Genomic DNA, 16,892 nt, shown 5'->3' with positions numbered 1-16,892 from the left:
GAATTTCTTGGGTGCCTTTCTGCATCTTCTTCACACTAAAATGTGCTATTTGATGCTTCTTTCAGTTATGCTCATGCCTATTTTCATGATGAAGACCCGGTAGTATGGTGAGATAACTTTGATTGTCTTTGGCCTTTGTCTAATAGTATTGTACTATTTGATAAATGCATCCAATTTCTACTCTGTGAAAAAGCAAGTTGGGACAAATTAATAACTGAGTACTTCCAAAAGTATTTATTTCTTAGAAAATCATAGCTTGCTAGAGTAGTTGATAATATTTTCACATGTGCTTGAAACCAATTTTTTTCTTTCTTTAAATAGTTTTTGTAACATGAAACCATAATAAACTCTATGCCCATCAGTGCATCGCCATCTTCTGGTCTTCTAAAATCTCTAGTTCCAAGTCTCAGGCCCATACACAAAGGGAGGAGTTTGCAGTTTGCTTTTTCTCTACAACTCAGTCTTCAGTAGCTTGAGAGCTCTATTCATATTGTCGTACACTGATGTGGAAAAAGATAAGACAATCAATATGTCATCAGAAATCACATCAAAAGATGGAATAAATCTCCAAATTTGGGCACTCTTCACTGGAAGTGGGGTTGGCTCCCCAAAGGGTGAATGGTTGGTGATCTGATTATAATTTTTTCCCTAAATTATGTTAAATATATTTTATGATAACCCATTTCCTCCCTTCTGTTCCTCAGATCTTTCTTCTTTAACTCATTTTCCAAAAGAAATTCTATATAAACTTTTATCAGCACTTTTTATTTATTTTATTTTTTTATTACTTTTGGTAATTTTGACGTAAATTTTATGAGTTAGATATGTGTAACTACTGAAAATTATTTAGAAGTAGCAAGAATATAAATACTAGTAAACTGAGGTGCTTTGCTCATATGAATTCTTCTTATCCTCACAGAAACTCTACTACATGCTTCAAAGAGACTCAGTTGTTTGCCTGAAGTCACACAGCTAACAAGTGATAGAGCTACTGCTCCAGAGCCCAGACTTCTATATCACCATCCTTTGGTACTAGTTGGTGAACATGAGATATGTGATCCACTGGAATAAGATGTCCCTGTGATCAGCACTGTATAGCTGCTTATTCGTTCTTTCTAAAATACTTACTGAATGCTTATTCTGCAAGGCACTGTGATAGGATTTGGCCTTTGAAGAGTTCAATCTTATAAGGGTACATGGTATTGTCTCAACAATACTGACTTGGGACGGTCCTAGGAACAAGCTTTCCCTTGTCCTCACAGCTTCCCCCTGGGAACATTATTAATGGACAACGAGGAGCTCTCCTATGGACCTGCAAGTATGGCCTGTCCTCCCTAACATGATACTGTTATGTCAGGACTGCCCAGCAGAAAATTCTGTGCTGATGAAAGTATCATTATAGTTCTGTGCACAGCCTGTGAACATATGGAATGTGGGAAGTATAACTGCAGAACTAAGATTTCAATCTTAACAAGAGGTAATTTAAATAGCAACATGTGGCTAATAGTGAATGTATTGGATGGGTGTCGGCAGCTATGACAGTTGACTACAACTAGTGGTTCTTAGGATAAAATTCAGTATTCCCAGAAGGATTAATTGCATGCCACAGCTACCTATATTCTTCCCTCTAATTACTTCAGTTGTCTTAAGTCCTTCAATTCCTGTCTGTCTCCCTTTGTCTCTGTCTGTCTGTCTGTCTGTCTGTCTGTCTGTCTGTCTGTCTGTCTGTCCCATGATGTCTCATTTCTCTCTTCCCTTTTTATGATAACTCTTAGGATCACCTTCCCTACTGATCTTTAAATTGAACCATAATTCAACTTCAGTAAGTGGGGCTGAAGTCTCCCTGGGAGAAACAGAAGGTAATGTGGTCACAGAAAAAAAAAAGATACTTAATCTAAATCACTTATCCTCATTTTTGAGATTAAATAAAACAACGGAGATGGAAAGGGATTTGTCTGAGGACACTAGGCTAATTAGAATCAAACTTTTTCTCTGGCATCCCTACATAGACCCCTTGCCCACGTCACCTGGAGCCTCGCATCCCCTCACTATGGCAAAGGGACATGTTAGGTACTTGGACAGCATCCACCTTGGAGGCAACACTTACATAGAGATGTATCTGCAGGCTCATAGGCATAGAGACGGTTTGAATATCTTCCAGTGATGTCTGCTCTGACTGTCAGGGATGGATCTGCAATGATAAAGCAAAAGGAAGGGAATGTTTTGTTTGCAAGTGATCCAATTCCAATCCATGTCCTATGAAAGAAAGAGTGGGTCCCATTGTACCAAGCTCAGTCCATCAAATGCCATTCCATCTGTTCTGCTACCCAGCCGCTGGCACATAATAACCAGAAGAGGACTGGGTGTGTGCAACAACTACATAGTGCTATTTGTGGAAAAGGTTTTGAACACTACTGTCATAGTTAATGTGAGCTGAAAATAGGATATTATATATTTTGGGTATTTGCTGTTTTGGTGCAAATAACATTCTCTAGTACAGAATTGTAAACTTTTGAAGCAATTATGTGGCAGGTGACATTTTTACCAAGAGTAATGACGATAATTAGAAACTCATATCCAGTGTAGGTTTTCATATGTGTGTGTATATACACACATATATAACACATAACCAAGTACATGAAATATAAGTATAAAATATAAAAACATAAGCAGCCCAAACAGAAAAGTTCTGTAGACCCTATTTCTAATTAACTAGCAAAAAGTCAGACTAAAGACATGTCCCAAGTGGTAAAGCACCAGCAAGTGAGCAAGCTGAAAAAGTGTGATGGACTAAGTTCAAACCTCAGTATTGACAAAATGTTTTTAAACACACATACAACCCCACACTATATATATTTACACACACACACACGCATGCACGCACACACACACACACACACACACACACACACACACACACACACACACACACACACACATATGGTTCACCCAAAAGGCAAGTGGGATGCAAAGAGGTCTAGAAATTTTGGATGATTGGGTAAATAAGTAATGCAGTGGTAGACTGCTTGTCTAGCATGCACAAAACCCCAAGCTTGATCCCCAGCACCTCCAAAAAGCCATAATTTAGGAGCCTAAATCACATATCCTGAAAACAGAGAAGGTATGTAAGAACCATCTGGGTGTTTGCAGAGTCTGCAACTAATTCTGGAGTGGACTGTTGCTATCATTTTAGAATATTGGACTAGGATCAACAGCCATCAGTGACCAGAAATAAACATTCATTTATTCATTGAAGACTTAGTGTTGTGAAGTACAATGCTTCGGAACAATTTAATATGAGAAAAGTTCTTTTAGCAGCCACAGGAGCTCACACATCATAATCTAATGGACCTTTAAAATTATGACTGCTTGCTGGGCACCAGTGGCTCATGCCTATAATCCTAGCTACTCAGGAAACTGAGATCTGAGGATCACGGTTCAAAGTCAGCCTGGGTGAGAAAGTTTGTGAGACTCTTATCTCCAATAAACTACTAGAAAACCAGAAATGGTGCTGTGGCTCAAATGGTACAGCGCTAGCCTTGAGCTGAAGAGTTCAGGGACAGCATCCCCGCCCAGAGTTCAAGCTCTACGACCAAACCACTCCCCCCAAAAAAAATTATGATTGCTTGTACCCCCTCCCAGAGGTTTCTATTTAATTGGTTTTAGGAGTGGCCTGGAGAACTTGCTCTTTAAAACTCCTTCAGAGGATTCTAACATGTGGCCAGAATGGAGGAATGGAGACCCACGGAGCTGCTTAAGCAAACTTCAGTGGGGTTGCTGCTTATGATCAAAGGAAACAAATGTGGGTTAAGCATACTTAGATATTTTACAGGAGACTAAAAGGAATTGCCACATAACTAGATGACCAACAAATTCTCTTTCAGTGTTAAGAGTCTAATTGTTCTAAATCCTGAGTGAACCTAATCTAATTCGTCCTCAAGTTCAGCCTTCTGCATTCCCCCATCACTTTTGTTACTGTTGTTGTTGTTTTAGAATTTTGGCCTGCAGATTTTATGGATATATTAGTGTTGAAAAATGTCTCCTCTTAAAGATTTTATTCATAGTCTTTAAATAATATTATAAAAGTATTCTAAAACAATAACATGAAGCCACCAAATTTCCTACAGTATTAAAAATAGTAGTATAAGGCACTGCATGTCCTATGGCATTGAATTCAAGAATAAAAAGACACTCTAGTGAATTGAAATGTAACTACAAATTCTTAGCACGTATCCTCTGGGATATTTATGCACTAACATTTACTAAGCTCCTGAAATATGGCTGGACATTGTTGTCATTGCTGAGGGTATATCAAAACCCTGTCCCTTATTTTTGTTCCTCCTGTTTTATACATTTATTGCAAACTTTGAAGACATGTAAGTAGAATGAACTCTATGCAATATGTTTAGTATGGCTTTTCCCTACATCAATATAAATTTGGTCAAAGCTGAAGTCAATGCATTTATTCATTCATCCAACAAACACTTACTGAGACTCTACCACAGGGTCTTGCTGGGACAACTATGTTGAACAGAATTATTAATAAATAAGTAAAAAGATCACTGAGGAATATCTGGCCAATGAGAAAGTCATCCTCAGATATAGTTGAGATAGAGATGACAACTTCAAATGAGCAGATGGGAAGTCGGCTGAGACATCTGACAGAAGTTCACATTTTCTAATGCAAATGTAAAACCTAAAGGGGCATCATACCCCTGAAATGTTATCTGTCTTTCTAGAGCTTTGCGAGTGGCCTTGACCATGGTGAAGAGGGGGCTGAAGGTGGGGAGGACAGCGGAGGGACTGCCAGTCTTGAGAGTGGTTAACCCCAATATCCTCGCCACTTACCCACAAACATAATCCTGGGGACATACTGGCCATCAGGAGAAAGGTGTTTGTCTGTTGTTTCATACTGAGATTAAAACAAAACAAAAGAACTTTTAGTTTGCTTGCTCCTCAGTGACTTTCAAACTTGCTAACAAGAGGATAAGTACATTACCAGAGATCTAATGTAACTCAAGATGCATCTCTTTTACATATGGGGCATATAGAGAAACAAGTCATATACATGGGTGATAAGATGGAGGGGATGGGATACAGAACATGAATAGCTGAAGGGATGTGAGGCACAAAGCAAAAACTTCAAGAGGGAAGGGTTGGATGCTGGCTCATACCTGTAATTCAAGCTACTCAGGAGGCTGAGATCTGAAGATTGCAGTTCAAAGCCAGCTTGGGCAGGAAAGATCATGAGAATCTTACTTCCAATAACCCCCTACCCCTGCTCCCCCAAACATGGTGGAAGTAGAGCTATGTCTCAAGTGGTAGAGTGCTAGTCTTGAGGAAAAAAGCTCAGGGACAGTGTACAGGCAGGCCCTGAGTTCAAGCCCTAGGACTAGCATTGCGTGCGCACCCCTCCACCCCGCCCCCCCACATACACGCACACAGAAAGGAAGGAGGGAAGTATTGAAAGGTATTGATGATGGTTCAGGGAGATACCTTGGAGGGCATAAGGAGACAAATCAGTTAGAAGAGCAGAAGACATAGTTGGAAAAATTATAAACCCAAAAAGGATTTTGAGTATTCCTCTAGTTTTAAGCATTTATAGATTTATAGAATGTATAGTTTTAGAAATTACAGATTTAGCAAGATGCAATGCTTATCTTTGATAAATTCATAGCCTTGTGAAAGATACAGGCAGGAAAATGAATAATGAGGATCCAGCAGATGATTCAAGGTATTTATTGATTTAGTTAGTTCGTTTTCTGCTAGTGCTGGGCTTGAACTCAGGGCCTTATACTCATGCTTAACTTTTTGGGGGGGGTGGGGGTCCGGTCGTGAGGCTTGAACTCTGGGCCTGGGCGCTGTCCCTCAGCTCTTCAGCTCAAGGCTAGCGCTCTACCACTTGAGCCACAGCGTCGCTTCCAGGTTTTTTCTTTTTGCTTATGTGGTGCTGAGGAATTGAACCCAGGGCCTCATGCATGCAAGGCAAGCACTCTACCACTGAGCCACCTTTTTAACTCAAGGTTGGTGCTCAAGGCAGACTTCCTCTTCTGTATTTTTACTGGTAATTGGAGGTAAGAGTGTCTCAGATTAGTCTGCCTTGACTGGCTTTGAACCCTGATGAACAAATCTCAACTTCCTGAGTTGCTGGGATTATAAGTTTGAGCCACAAGTGCCAGGCTGACTCAGAAGTTTTAGTGGGGTGGCTGGGAAGATGGCTCAGTGGTAGAGTGCTTGCCTCACATGAAGAGGCCCTGGATTCGATTTCTCAGCACCACCCACACAGAAAAAGCCAGAAGGGGGCACTGTGACTCAAGTGGTAGAACACTAGCCTTGAGCTGAAGAGCTGAGGGACAGGACCCAGGCCCAGAGTTCAGAGCTCAGGCCCTATGCCCTGGGGGTGGGTGGGTGGGGGGAGTTTTAGTGGGGATATGCAGGTTCAGTGGATGCTCAGAGCAAGATGTTCATTGGTCTTGGTATGCAAGGTCCCCTAAGGTTTTCTGAACAGGAATCAGGTAAAACACAAGTGCATAGGGATGGAGAGGAGGAACATCAAGTTTTCTCATATGACTGTAGTTTGGGAAGGGTTGAAGTATGCATGAAGGTATGCATGAAGATATGGTGGAGAGGTTAAGCTTCTACAAGAGTCAACTCATGCATGGTTTGTGCACTCCAATGTTTTCCCTGTTCAGACAGAATTAAGAACCACTGGAAAGGGCTGGGCACCAGCAGTCCATGCCTATAATCCTAGTTACTCAGTAGACTGAGATCTGAGGATCATAGTTCAAAGCCAGGCCAGGCAGAAAAGTCCATGAGATTCTTCTCCATACCAGAAAACCAGAATTAGTGCTGTGGCTCAAAGTAGTAGAGTTGCTAGTCGAGCAAAAGAACTCAGGGACAGCGCCCAGGCCCTGACCCACCATGACCCTAGTTTAGAGTGATTGTCCTACACCTATGAAGGGTCAGATGGGCTTATGTTGTATCGGGAGACATTTAGAAATACTACTGTAGGCAAAATATAGAAGTCATACATCAAAATCATGGTCCTGAGTTTATGAGGAAGCATAGTATCAGGAATATTAAGAGCTTAAGTGCTGCACAAGAAAAAGAGAGTACCATCTAGAGGAGTAACACTTTTAATGACATAGGAATAAAGACTAGCTTTTTGTTGTTGTTGATGATTGGTCATAGGGCTTGAACTCTGGGCGCTGTCCCTGAGCTCTTCAGCTCAAGGCTTGAGCCACTGCATCACTTCTGGTTTTCTGGTGGTTAATTGGAGATAAGAGTTTCATGGACTTTCCTGCCTGGGCTGTCTTTGAGCTGCAATCCTCAGATCTCAGTCTCCTGAGTAGCTAGGATTACAGGTGTGAGCCACCAACGCCCGGCAAGACTAGCGTTTTGGAAAGCCTCAGAATGATTACTTGAATGTAAAACCTATAAGTTTAAACTAATTGTGACCTATCTTGTAACAAGCGTGGGAAGATAAAGGGAAAGTTGTTGCACATTTGGGTTACGATATAGAAATTGGTGCATAGGAATTGATTGCATGCACATATAGATGATGCCCATAGAGAGTACAAAATGTGGAAAGAAAGGGTAAGCAAGTAGAGGTTCCTCAAGTTTTCTGATGATAAGGGTTAGATAGAAGAAGAGGAGTGAATGGAAGATGAGAAAGAATTATGGGTGTTGCTTGTTCTTTGAAGAAGCCAATCTGGAAGGAATAACAGGGAGACAGGCTCCAGGGAATATGGTCAATAGCTGTTTTACTTTTAGAAGGAAAATGGACCCAATTTGTCTACAGAGTAAAAAGAATTTGAAGGCAGAAAACCTGAATATCAGGAAGGTGGTGGTGAAAATGACAACTGTAAGAGGCATGAGTAGATTTGGACAGCTGGGGAGCTGCCATTTCAAGAGAGAGAAAGAGCGAGAGGAGAGAAGAGACAGGGGTTAAGAAGCTGAGGGTGGGTAGGACAGGCGCTGGAAATAATTTGTAAATACAAAATCCTTGCCATTGTTACAGGAACAGAGAATATCCTTCCCATCATATTTCTCAGAAAAGCCGAGGTTGTTACCAAACAGATAAGCCAAAAAGCTTATTAATAAGACAAACTATCCTTTTCCTTCTAATATTTCCAGGAGATCCCAGTTAATGTGGTCTGATAAGATGCATAGAAAGAGTGATTCATCTATTTTTGATAATGAACCATGAGGAAATATGTTGGTGAAATGAATGGTAAACTTACAACTAGATTGAGGAGAACAAACTGTTCTGCCAATTTCTGGATGTCTTTATTTTCAGCAAACACTTTCTTCAATGCTGAAACATAAGGCAAGAAATCATTATGCATTCATCTCAGCTTTGTTTAAAACTCCTGTTCTATATTTTAAGTTGAACTGTGTTGTATTGTAAGTTTAATTGTGTTAAAAATGCAAGACTTTGCCCTTTCAACAGATGCCTTGTGAAACAATACCCATACCATTATCATCTATATCATTTTTTATTATCCAGTTATTCAGTCATCCATCCATTTATTAGCCATATTTATTAAATTACTGCATTATGTCAATTTTAATCATTGCAGAAGGTGCAATGAATAAAAAAAAAGTGGGTGCTATTTCTATAGAATTCAGAGTTCTGTTGGAGATAGACTATAAAGAAGTCCACAAAGAGGGCTGGGAAGGTGGCTCAGTGGTAGAGCGCTTGCCTTGCATGCCTGAGGCCCTGGGTTCGATTCCTCAGCACCACATAAGCAAAAAGAAAAAAGCCGGAAGTGGCGCTGTGGCTCTAGTGGTAGAGTGCTAGCCTTGAGCTGATAGAGCTGAGAGACAGCTACCCAGGCCCAGAGTTCAGGCCCCATGACCGGACCCCCCCCAAAAAAAAGAAGTCCACAAAGAAATATGCAATAATTTCAGATGAGAATCTGTACTTTGGAAAGAAATGAGTGAATCAGGCTTTAAGAGCTATAGTTTCCAGGAGAGTTCCATCATCACAAGGTTCATGTTGCTCTTTGAAAAATACATCCATTTTTCTACTCCTTCCCAACCTACCTCACCCCATCCCGAACCCCTGCAAACTCATCACTTAATTTTGTCTTTAAAAAACTGTTAGATAAATAATATTATATATTAATCCTGGAGCCAGTGGCTATAATCCTAGACACACAGGAGGCTGATATCTGAAGAATGAGGTTCAAAGCCAGCCTGGGCAGGAAGGCCCATGAGATACTTACCTCCAATTAACTACCAACAAAGCTGGAAGTGGAGCCGTGGCTCAAGTGGTAGAGTACTAGCCTTGAGCAAAAAAGTCCAGGCCCTAAGTTTGAGCCTCCAGACCACACCCCCCCACCCCCCCCCACACCCACACCCCTCCCCCACCCACATTTGTATCTTGTATTAAAACTAATATTTCTAGGTTGTTCAGAGAAGATCTCTGCAAGGAGGTTACACTGAAGTGAGGTTGTGCTCCATTTTGGGGGTGGATCATGAAGATTATTGGGGCAGATCAGGCTACCTTGAGGTAAGGATGAGTTCAGTAGTTCTAGAGGCCAGCTGAAGACCAAGCTACATAATATAACAAGCAGAGCATGGAAGGAAAGCAAAGACAGTCACTGGTCAGATGGTATCTAGCCTTGAACACCAGTCAGAAATTATGATTTGGCTTGACCTGGGATGAGAAGCCAATAGAAGATGGAAGGGATAGGATCTGAGTTTTGTTTATGAGTTTCACTCTGGCTTCTGTGTAGAAACTGTTGTGTGACCTGTTTAGTGGCTGTTAGCATTTTTCAGATGTAACTTGATCTTGGCTTAGATTAAGACAGTAGCACTGAGGCATAGGAAGTGGTTGTATTTGGTGAAATCAGCTACCTAGCATAAAGATCACAGAGCAAAAGGAAACTGCAGAACCCCTCAGTCAAGAAATACTAAGCATTTTAAGATAGTGAGAACAGAGTTGGGGCTCTGTGTGCCCACCCAGGTCACATATCTATGAAGCTGGTGCTGGATTGAGGATCTATTTTGAAAGTAAAACCAATCATATTTGCTGGTGTATCAGATGCGGGATAAAGCAATGTTAAAAAGATGAGGATAAATCCTAAAGTTTATTCCAAATATGCACCAATTGTTGAGAAAACATGAGCTATTTGAAGTCACGTTAAAAAGAATAATGTTTTTCCTGCTTTAAATAATCTTGCTTCTTCAACTCCTTTGTATCTTCAGATACAAAGGTGACTGATCTGGACTCTGATACTACCTCAAAAACCTATAAAAAACCATATTTAAAATAAATTACCTTGGCTGTGTGGGCATTCGTCCAAGTGATGAATTATCATCAAGGGTTTGTTGCTGTAAGAGACAAAGATCCCATGAGTCTCAGTGGGTAGAATTTAGTGGGTAGGATTATTGCGTGTATGTCTACTAATCACTAGATGGAGCTCTTTCAAGGTTGAGAGAGTTCTGAGTAACCCTTACCCCTACCTTGTCTTGGATTTGTATAAAGCTTCTTCATATGTCTGAGTCCAGATAAGCTGATCACCCCAACCTAAAAAAAAAAGAAGAGAGAGAGAGAAAGAGAGACAACATATTCAATTAAAACTATTATACTTTCAGGCCCAAACTTGTTGAAAGCAAAGGTAAATATATGTTCAATACTAAAAATGAAGAAGAGCCTCAGGAGAATATGGAGATAACTATAAGATGAACTGATAAAGCACACATCCTCAAATATGTTTAAGCAAGCATATTTCAACACGGAGATTAAGAAATCTTTCTCACTTAAGAAGCATTTAGAAACCTACAGAAAGCTGAGTTCTACCTACCTCTGGAGAGGGTCTGAGGCAGTTTGGGCCGAGAGTCCTTGATGTCCTTTTTAGCTCCAGGTTTGACAGTGGTTTCTTTGGCCAAAGTGTAGGAGAGGGCCAAAAGGAGTAAGATTGCTGACACTGAAATTTTCTCCATGTTAAGTCTATGTGAAAAATGAGAAATCGGGAATTAGGAGTTTTTAAGATCTCAGCTTGTATCTCAGTGATAGAACAACAGGAACTGAAGTGCTACTGAGTTAGGACATGAGATTGGAGAGAAAAGCCCCCTTCCTGTGAGGGCATTTTCCAGGGAATCTATATTATGGGTATCTGCCTGTTCTATTACTTACCTATCAATAGATAAATATCCACAATAGAAGTGGATAAATGTAGACAAATTTCAAGGAAATGATGTCTAGTTAGATATAGGCAGAGATAAGGAAATTTATCTTTCAATTTTATATTTTAAAAGTAAAGTCCTGGCAGGTACCTTAGAAGTTATCTCGTCTTCTCCCACGTACCCAAAGCTTCATTATAGTGATAAAGAATAAAAGACTAAAAAAGTGTTGTGTGTTGGTATTGAGGCTTGAACTTAAGGCTGGTGCTCTATCACTTGAGGCACAGCTCCACTTCCAGCTTTTTTGTAGATAAGAGTCTCAACAATTTTCCTATCCAGGTTGAATTCCATCCTCAGATCTCAGTCACCTAAGTAACTAGGATTAAGCCATTGGCACCCTGCTTAAAAAAATCTATGAAATGGGTCCAGAACCAAGACTTCTTGATCTTGCTGTTTGGTAGTGCTGGCTTCTGATTTCCCAGCCTGAAACAATTACCCTAAGCCTCCACACTTCTTTAACCTTCAGTTAAAATGGAAGCATTATTATCAAAGAATGAAAATGCATACAATGGTTGTTTTCATTCTGTCATTTGGAGCCTGCCAGGCTTGTCCTTTTCACCCACCAGTCTCTCCCTAGTGTCACATTTACTTCAGCTCTGCATTAGCTCTGAATTGCCTAAGACACATCAAGCCTGTAATCTTAGCTACTCATGAGGCTGAGATCTGAGAATCGTGGTTCAAAGCCAGTCTGGGCAGAAAACTCCATGAGACGCTTATAAACTAGTCAAAAAAAATAGTCCAATAAACTAGTCAAAAAAAGCCGGAAGTGGCAATGTGGCTCAAGCGGTAGAGTACAGAATCTCATGGACAGTGTCTACACCCAGAGTTCAAGCCCCAGAATTGGCAAAAAAAAAAGAAAGAAAGAAAGAAAGAAAGAAAGAAAGAAAGAAAGAAAGAAAGAAAGAAAGAAAGAAAGAAAGAAAGAAGGAAGGAAGGAAAGAAAGAAAGAAAGAAAGAAAGAAGGAAAGAAAGAGAGAAAGAAAGGAAGGAAGGAAGGAAGAAAGAAAGAAAGAAAGAAAGAAAGAAAGAAAGAAAGAAAGAAAGGAAGGAAGGAAAAGAAAAAATACACATCAACATTAAGTTCTTCCTAGAGAAACATGTGGTGATGTCATGTCTATATGTGTGGGTTTTTCAGTGCACAGAAATAGTGTGAGATTCACAACACAGAGAAATTAGCCCTAGGGCGTCTCTATTAAATTCCCCTTTCCTTTCTATAATGTTCCAGCTAATTATTAGGAACACCTGAAGCAGATGCCTATGACTAAGAGTGTGAATGGCACAGGCTAAGTTCCATTAGTGAGGATGGAGGGAGCTAGCCAAGCCAGTTCTATCACATGCCACTCAGGCGGTACAGGGGACATAACACAGAGAGCTAGTCACTTGCATCTAGTAAAACCAAACCCTACAATTGTTTCGAAAGAATTATGAGACTCTCACACCAGCTGAAATCGAGGACAGTGGTTCAGAGGCAGCCCAGACAGGAAAGTCCATGAGCCTTTTACTTCCAATTAACCACCAAAAAGCTGGAAATGGTGCAACAGTGGCTCAAGTAGTCAACTGCTAGCCTGAGCACCAAGCTCAGGACAGCACCCAGGTCTAGAGGACTGACACACAGAGAGAAAAACAAACCTCTAGCATCAAACTCTGATAGAAACAGCTTTTGAGTGAAGTTAAACTCTCAAAAGAAAAACAGGGTACGTTATATCACTGTTTAGTGTTTGTGAGAGAGTTTCTCATGATTTGATACTTGAGTGAGAACCTATGTTAGGCATCACATGATGGTAAAAGTTGTTGCTAAATTAATTAGGTGTTGCTGCCTCGTGCCTGTAATCCAAGCTATTCAGGAGGCTGAATTCTGAGGATTGCTGTTCAAAGCCAGTCCAGTTAGGAAGTCCATGAGACTCTTATTTCCAATTAATCACCAGAAAACCAGAAGTGGTGCTATGGCTCACAGTGGCAGAATACTAACCTTCAGTAAAAGAGCTCAGGGACAGCAATTAGGTCCCGAGTTCAAGCCCCATGACCAACCAAAAAAATTGCTAAGCTATGAAATCCTACTAATTATTTATATTAAACTGACCAATTGTTATTCACAACTTAGTATGCAGTGACAAAATTTCTTACTCAGAAAGATATAAGCTCCTGGTCATCGGGCCAGGAAGTAAGGAAAACAAATATTAAAGCATTTCTTATGCTAAATACTAAAAGAAAAGACATAAGCAAAATTCAGGAATATAATCCCTTCATTTTCTGTACTCTTAAGAGGTGGAAATGCCATTAACAATTTTTATCATCTAAAGTTCATCTAGAACAGCTCAAGTATACTACAAGTCAGCCATACTCATCTCTCTTAATGTGAAAACTTCTGTTATTAAAAAAAATCAAGAACCTTTATTTTCTGGAATATCAGTTGGTTCAAAGATCTATTTTATTTATGGCGGCATCTGTGCATGTTTGGAAAAAGAATAGGAAATTGATGAGGAATTTTTTTTTTTTAGTCCAGAGCTGATTCTTATTGAACAAATGAGTACTGGGGCCCCTTGCTATAACCCTGTAGATTACACATTGGAACCATTGATAAAGCACATGTGTTTTATGGCAGGAAGATTCAAGGGAGGCTCATAGAACTCCTGCTGAACAAACATCCTGCTGTGGGGTGAGGGTTTGAGATTGACTCTGCTGTTTTCCTAGGACAAAGAGACTGCTCTGCAAACATCCTGCATACTCATTAAAATCCAATACTAAACTGATAGTGGTAATTTGCACACACACACACACACACACACACACACACAAGAAATGATCTTGCAAGGGTGATTTGTTCTTATTATTCTCAGGAAAATAGCTAGCTTTTCACCTCTGACAGTCTAGACCAGGAGTTTAAAGACTGTAAAAGCAAGAAGATATGCCAGTTAGAAAAAAAGGAAACAATTTTCTGGCTTGCAATAATAGATTCTCTTGGGACAGTCTGAGCTAAAGTTTCACAGAGGAGGGGGCTTTAGCCTGTGGAAGAGAAGCAAGGACTTAGATGGTGACTGACATGGAATTTTCTGAGTCTCTGGCTTGAAAACTCCTAGAATTGATTTACTCTTAAACCTCTGGTTCCCTAAGAGAGAAAGCATCACTACGAACCTATGCAAGAATGTAACACTGCCAGCTCTAGCCAAAGAAAGGCCACAGTGAGCCTTTGGTAGAGATTCCATTATTCCCCCTCTAATCTCGAATGGATAGTCCATTAAACCCCACTTGGTTGCCCTGTGAAACTTATATTCTCTCTCAGTTGACTGCCTGCAACTTTGCAAAGAAAACAGAGCCCAAACCTCACTGTTGGAAGTGGCATTCCAAAGCTATTGTCAAGAGCCTTACCTGGATTGCCCCACCCACCTGCCTTGTGTGAGCCAGCCAGGAGGAGGTCAGAGCTTCAGAGTGTGCCAGCACAGCTCTGAGCCTCTATTTATGCCCGGGAGCACACCTCAATCCCACCCACTAATCCTGTTTCCACAAGTTGCTAACTCGGAAGCAAACTTTCCTTTTCCAAGCAATCATCTGTGCTGGGCTAAAGACATCCTTATTTAAAAGTTAATGTTATGAAGCATCAGCTTTTGAGTATACTCGTGTGTGTGTGTGTGTGTGTGTGTGTGTGTGTGTGTGTGTGTGTGTGTGTGTGTGTGTGTGTGTGTGTGTGTGTGTTTTATAAAGCCATTTATGAAAGTCAATTGTTAGGAAGGCAGTTACCAGAAATGGGCACAGAGCCAAATCCAGGTAAGGTTTAAACGGGGACTTTTGATTTGCCAATAGGCTGATTTGTCTTTATGTGATTGGATAGAGTTTGTGGTTTATAGATTTCTTTTTTTTTTTTTTAACTCCCCCTTGGACAGGTTTCCTGATTTAGCTGAAAATACACAGAGGTTCATTCACAATTCTAATCCTGTGCAGTCGTACAATCCGTCATACAAATTCTTTTCCATGCTATACCTCTTTTCTCGGTAGGGGGTGAGGGAGGGGGAGAGAGTACATTAACTATAGGCATACAAAATACAAATCAAGTTTCTATAGTCTACTATTAGATTGTTGAAAGCTGTGAGTTTTGTAATAATTATCTTGTTGATTGGTATATGCATCAACTTCTCTCCAAAGAACTCAAAGGTATTTCACAGATATTTTCTTTCTTAATGTGAAGTTTCTTACATGACATGCAGAAAACTACTTATCTCTGTTCTTAGACCTAGAAACTATTTTTTCATTCAAGATTATCCAATTACACACAGAATTTTAAAACTGGAAGTCAAATTTTCTGCTAGAAAAATTCAATCGTGCATTGTTCATGAAAGTATATGTTTTTTTGTTTGTTTGTTTTGGTCAGTTGTACGGCTTGAACTCAAGACCTAGGTACTTTCCTTCATCTTTTTTTTTTGCTCAAGGCTTGAACTCTATCACTTTAAACCACAGAACCAGTTCCAGTTTTCTGGTTGTTAATTGGCGATAGTAGTCTCACAGACTTTCCTGCCTGGGCTGGCTTTGAGTCAAGATCTTTAGATCTCAGTCTCCTGGGTAGCTAGGATTACAGATCTAAGTCACTAACACTTGGCTTTATATGCTTTTTAAAAAAATTTTTAAACTTGTACGGGGGTCCCATTTTTTTCAGATAAAATATTAAAGATTTATATAAAACTTAATTTTTACCTTGAGTATGCAAAATACAACTTCTACAAAATGTTCAATGATTTACTTTGTTGCTTACTTTTTGCTTAACTCTATTGCACATCAATGCAAGGAATGCTATAGAAAAAGAATTTTTGTTTTGCTTAGATATCCTTGGGAATAAACCATTTGTAGTAGCATTCCTGAGTAGCAAGGATTACAGGCTTGAGCCACTGGCACCAGGCTATATGCAATTTGTTTTATTTTTGTTTAATTAAAAAAAAAAAAAAAGCCCTGGATGGAGAATTTTTTTTTTTTGGTTGGTCATGGAGCTTGAACTCAGCCTCGGCGCTGTCCCTTAGCTCTTCAGCTCAAGGCTAGCACACTACCACTTGAGCCACAGCACCACTTCCAGTTTTTTAGCGGTTTATTGGAGATCAGAGTCTCATGGACTTTTCTGCCCAGGCTGACTTTGAACCATGATCCTCAGATCTCAGCCTCCTGGTAACCAGGATTACAGGAGTGAGCCACTAGCGCCTGGCTTGGAGAAATTTTTAACAGAGAATTAGCCAAAGGGATTCAAACATAATAAAAATGGCCTGTGTGTGTATGTCTGTGTGTATGTGTGTGTGTGTGTGTGTGTGTGTGTGTGTGTGTGTGTGTGTGTGTGTGTGTGTGTGTGTGTGTGTGTGTGTGTGTGTGTGTGTTAGTGCAGGGCTTGGATTCAGGGCCTTGTGCTCTTTTTGGCCTTTTCACTCACTGCCTACTCAAGCCAGGCCTTCAGTCTAGCTTTTTGCTGGTTAGTTGCAAATAGAGTCCGAAGGACTTCTTTGCTTGGACTGGTTTTGATGCACCTAGTATGAACCACTAGCATTCAGTTTAAAAATAATCTTTTAAATATTTTAAGATGATATTTAATATTTTGAAATATTTTTTACAATGAAAGAGACTTGAATTCTCTGAGCTAAATAACGACTCTGAAAACAATTGAATTTTCTTCCAGTTCTAAAAGAATTTGCAGGCATAATTTTTTTTAACAGTTTGAATGGAATGATTTG

The 16,892-nt window shown here is 40.1% G+C and overlaps 1 protein-coding gene across 2 annotated transcripts; it reads right to left on the bottom strand.

Annotated features, from left to right (window-relative positions):
- Positions 1-211: 211 nt before the first annotated feature.
- Agr2 (anterior gradient 2, protein disulphide isomerase family member) lies at positions 212-14,624 on the bottom strand. 2 transcript variants are annotated; one of them, XM_069997254.1, is made up of 8 exons: positions 14,578-14,624; positions 10,815-10,960; positions 10,474-10,537; positions 10,289-10,341; positions 8,244-8,317; positions 4,849-4,912; positions 2,108-2,191; positions 212-500 (listed from the first exon to the last, which is right to left on the bottom strand). In XM_069997254.1, exons 2-8 carry the CDS (start codon positions 10,951-10,953, stop codon positions 451-453), a joined length of 528 nt encoding a protein of 175 aa, XP_069853355.1. In that variant the 5' UTR covers positions 10,954-10,960; positions 14,578-14,624; the 3' UTR covers positions 212-450. The 2 variants fall into 2 exon arrangements, with proteins under 2 accessions (XP_069853355.1, XP_069853354.1); XM_069997253.1 differs by having other exon boundaries at positions 14,560-14,620.
- Positions 14,625-16,892: the final 2,268 nt, after the last annotated feature.

This window comes from Dipodomys merriami, unplaced genomic scaffold (genome assembly GCF_024711535.1).
Source record: "Dipodomys merriami isolate MVZ:Mamm:240054 unplaced genomic scaffold, mDipMer1.0.p SCAF_5, whole genome shotgun sequence".
NCBI classification, from domain to species: Eukaryota; Metazoa; Chordata; class Mammalia; order Rodentia; family Heteromyidae; genus Dipodomys; species Dipodomys merriami.
This window is presented reverse-complemented; position numbering and strand designations above follow the sequence as displayed.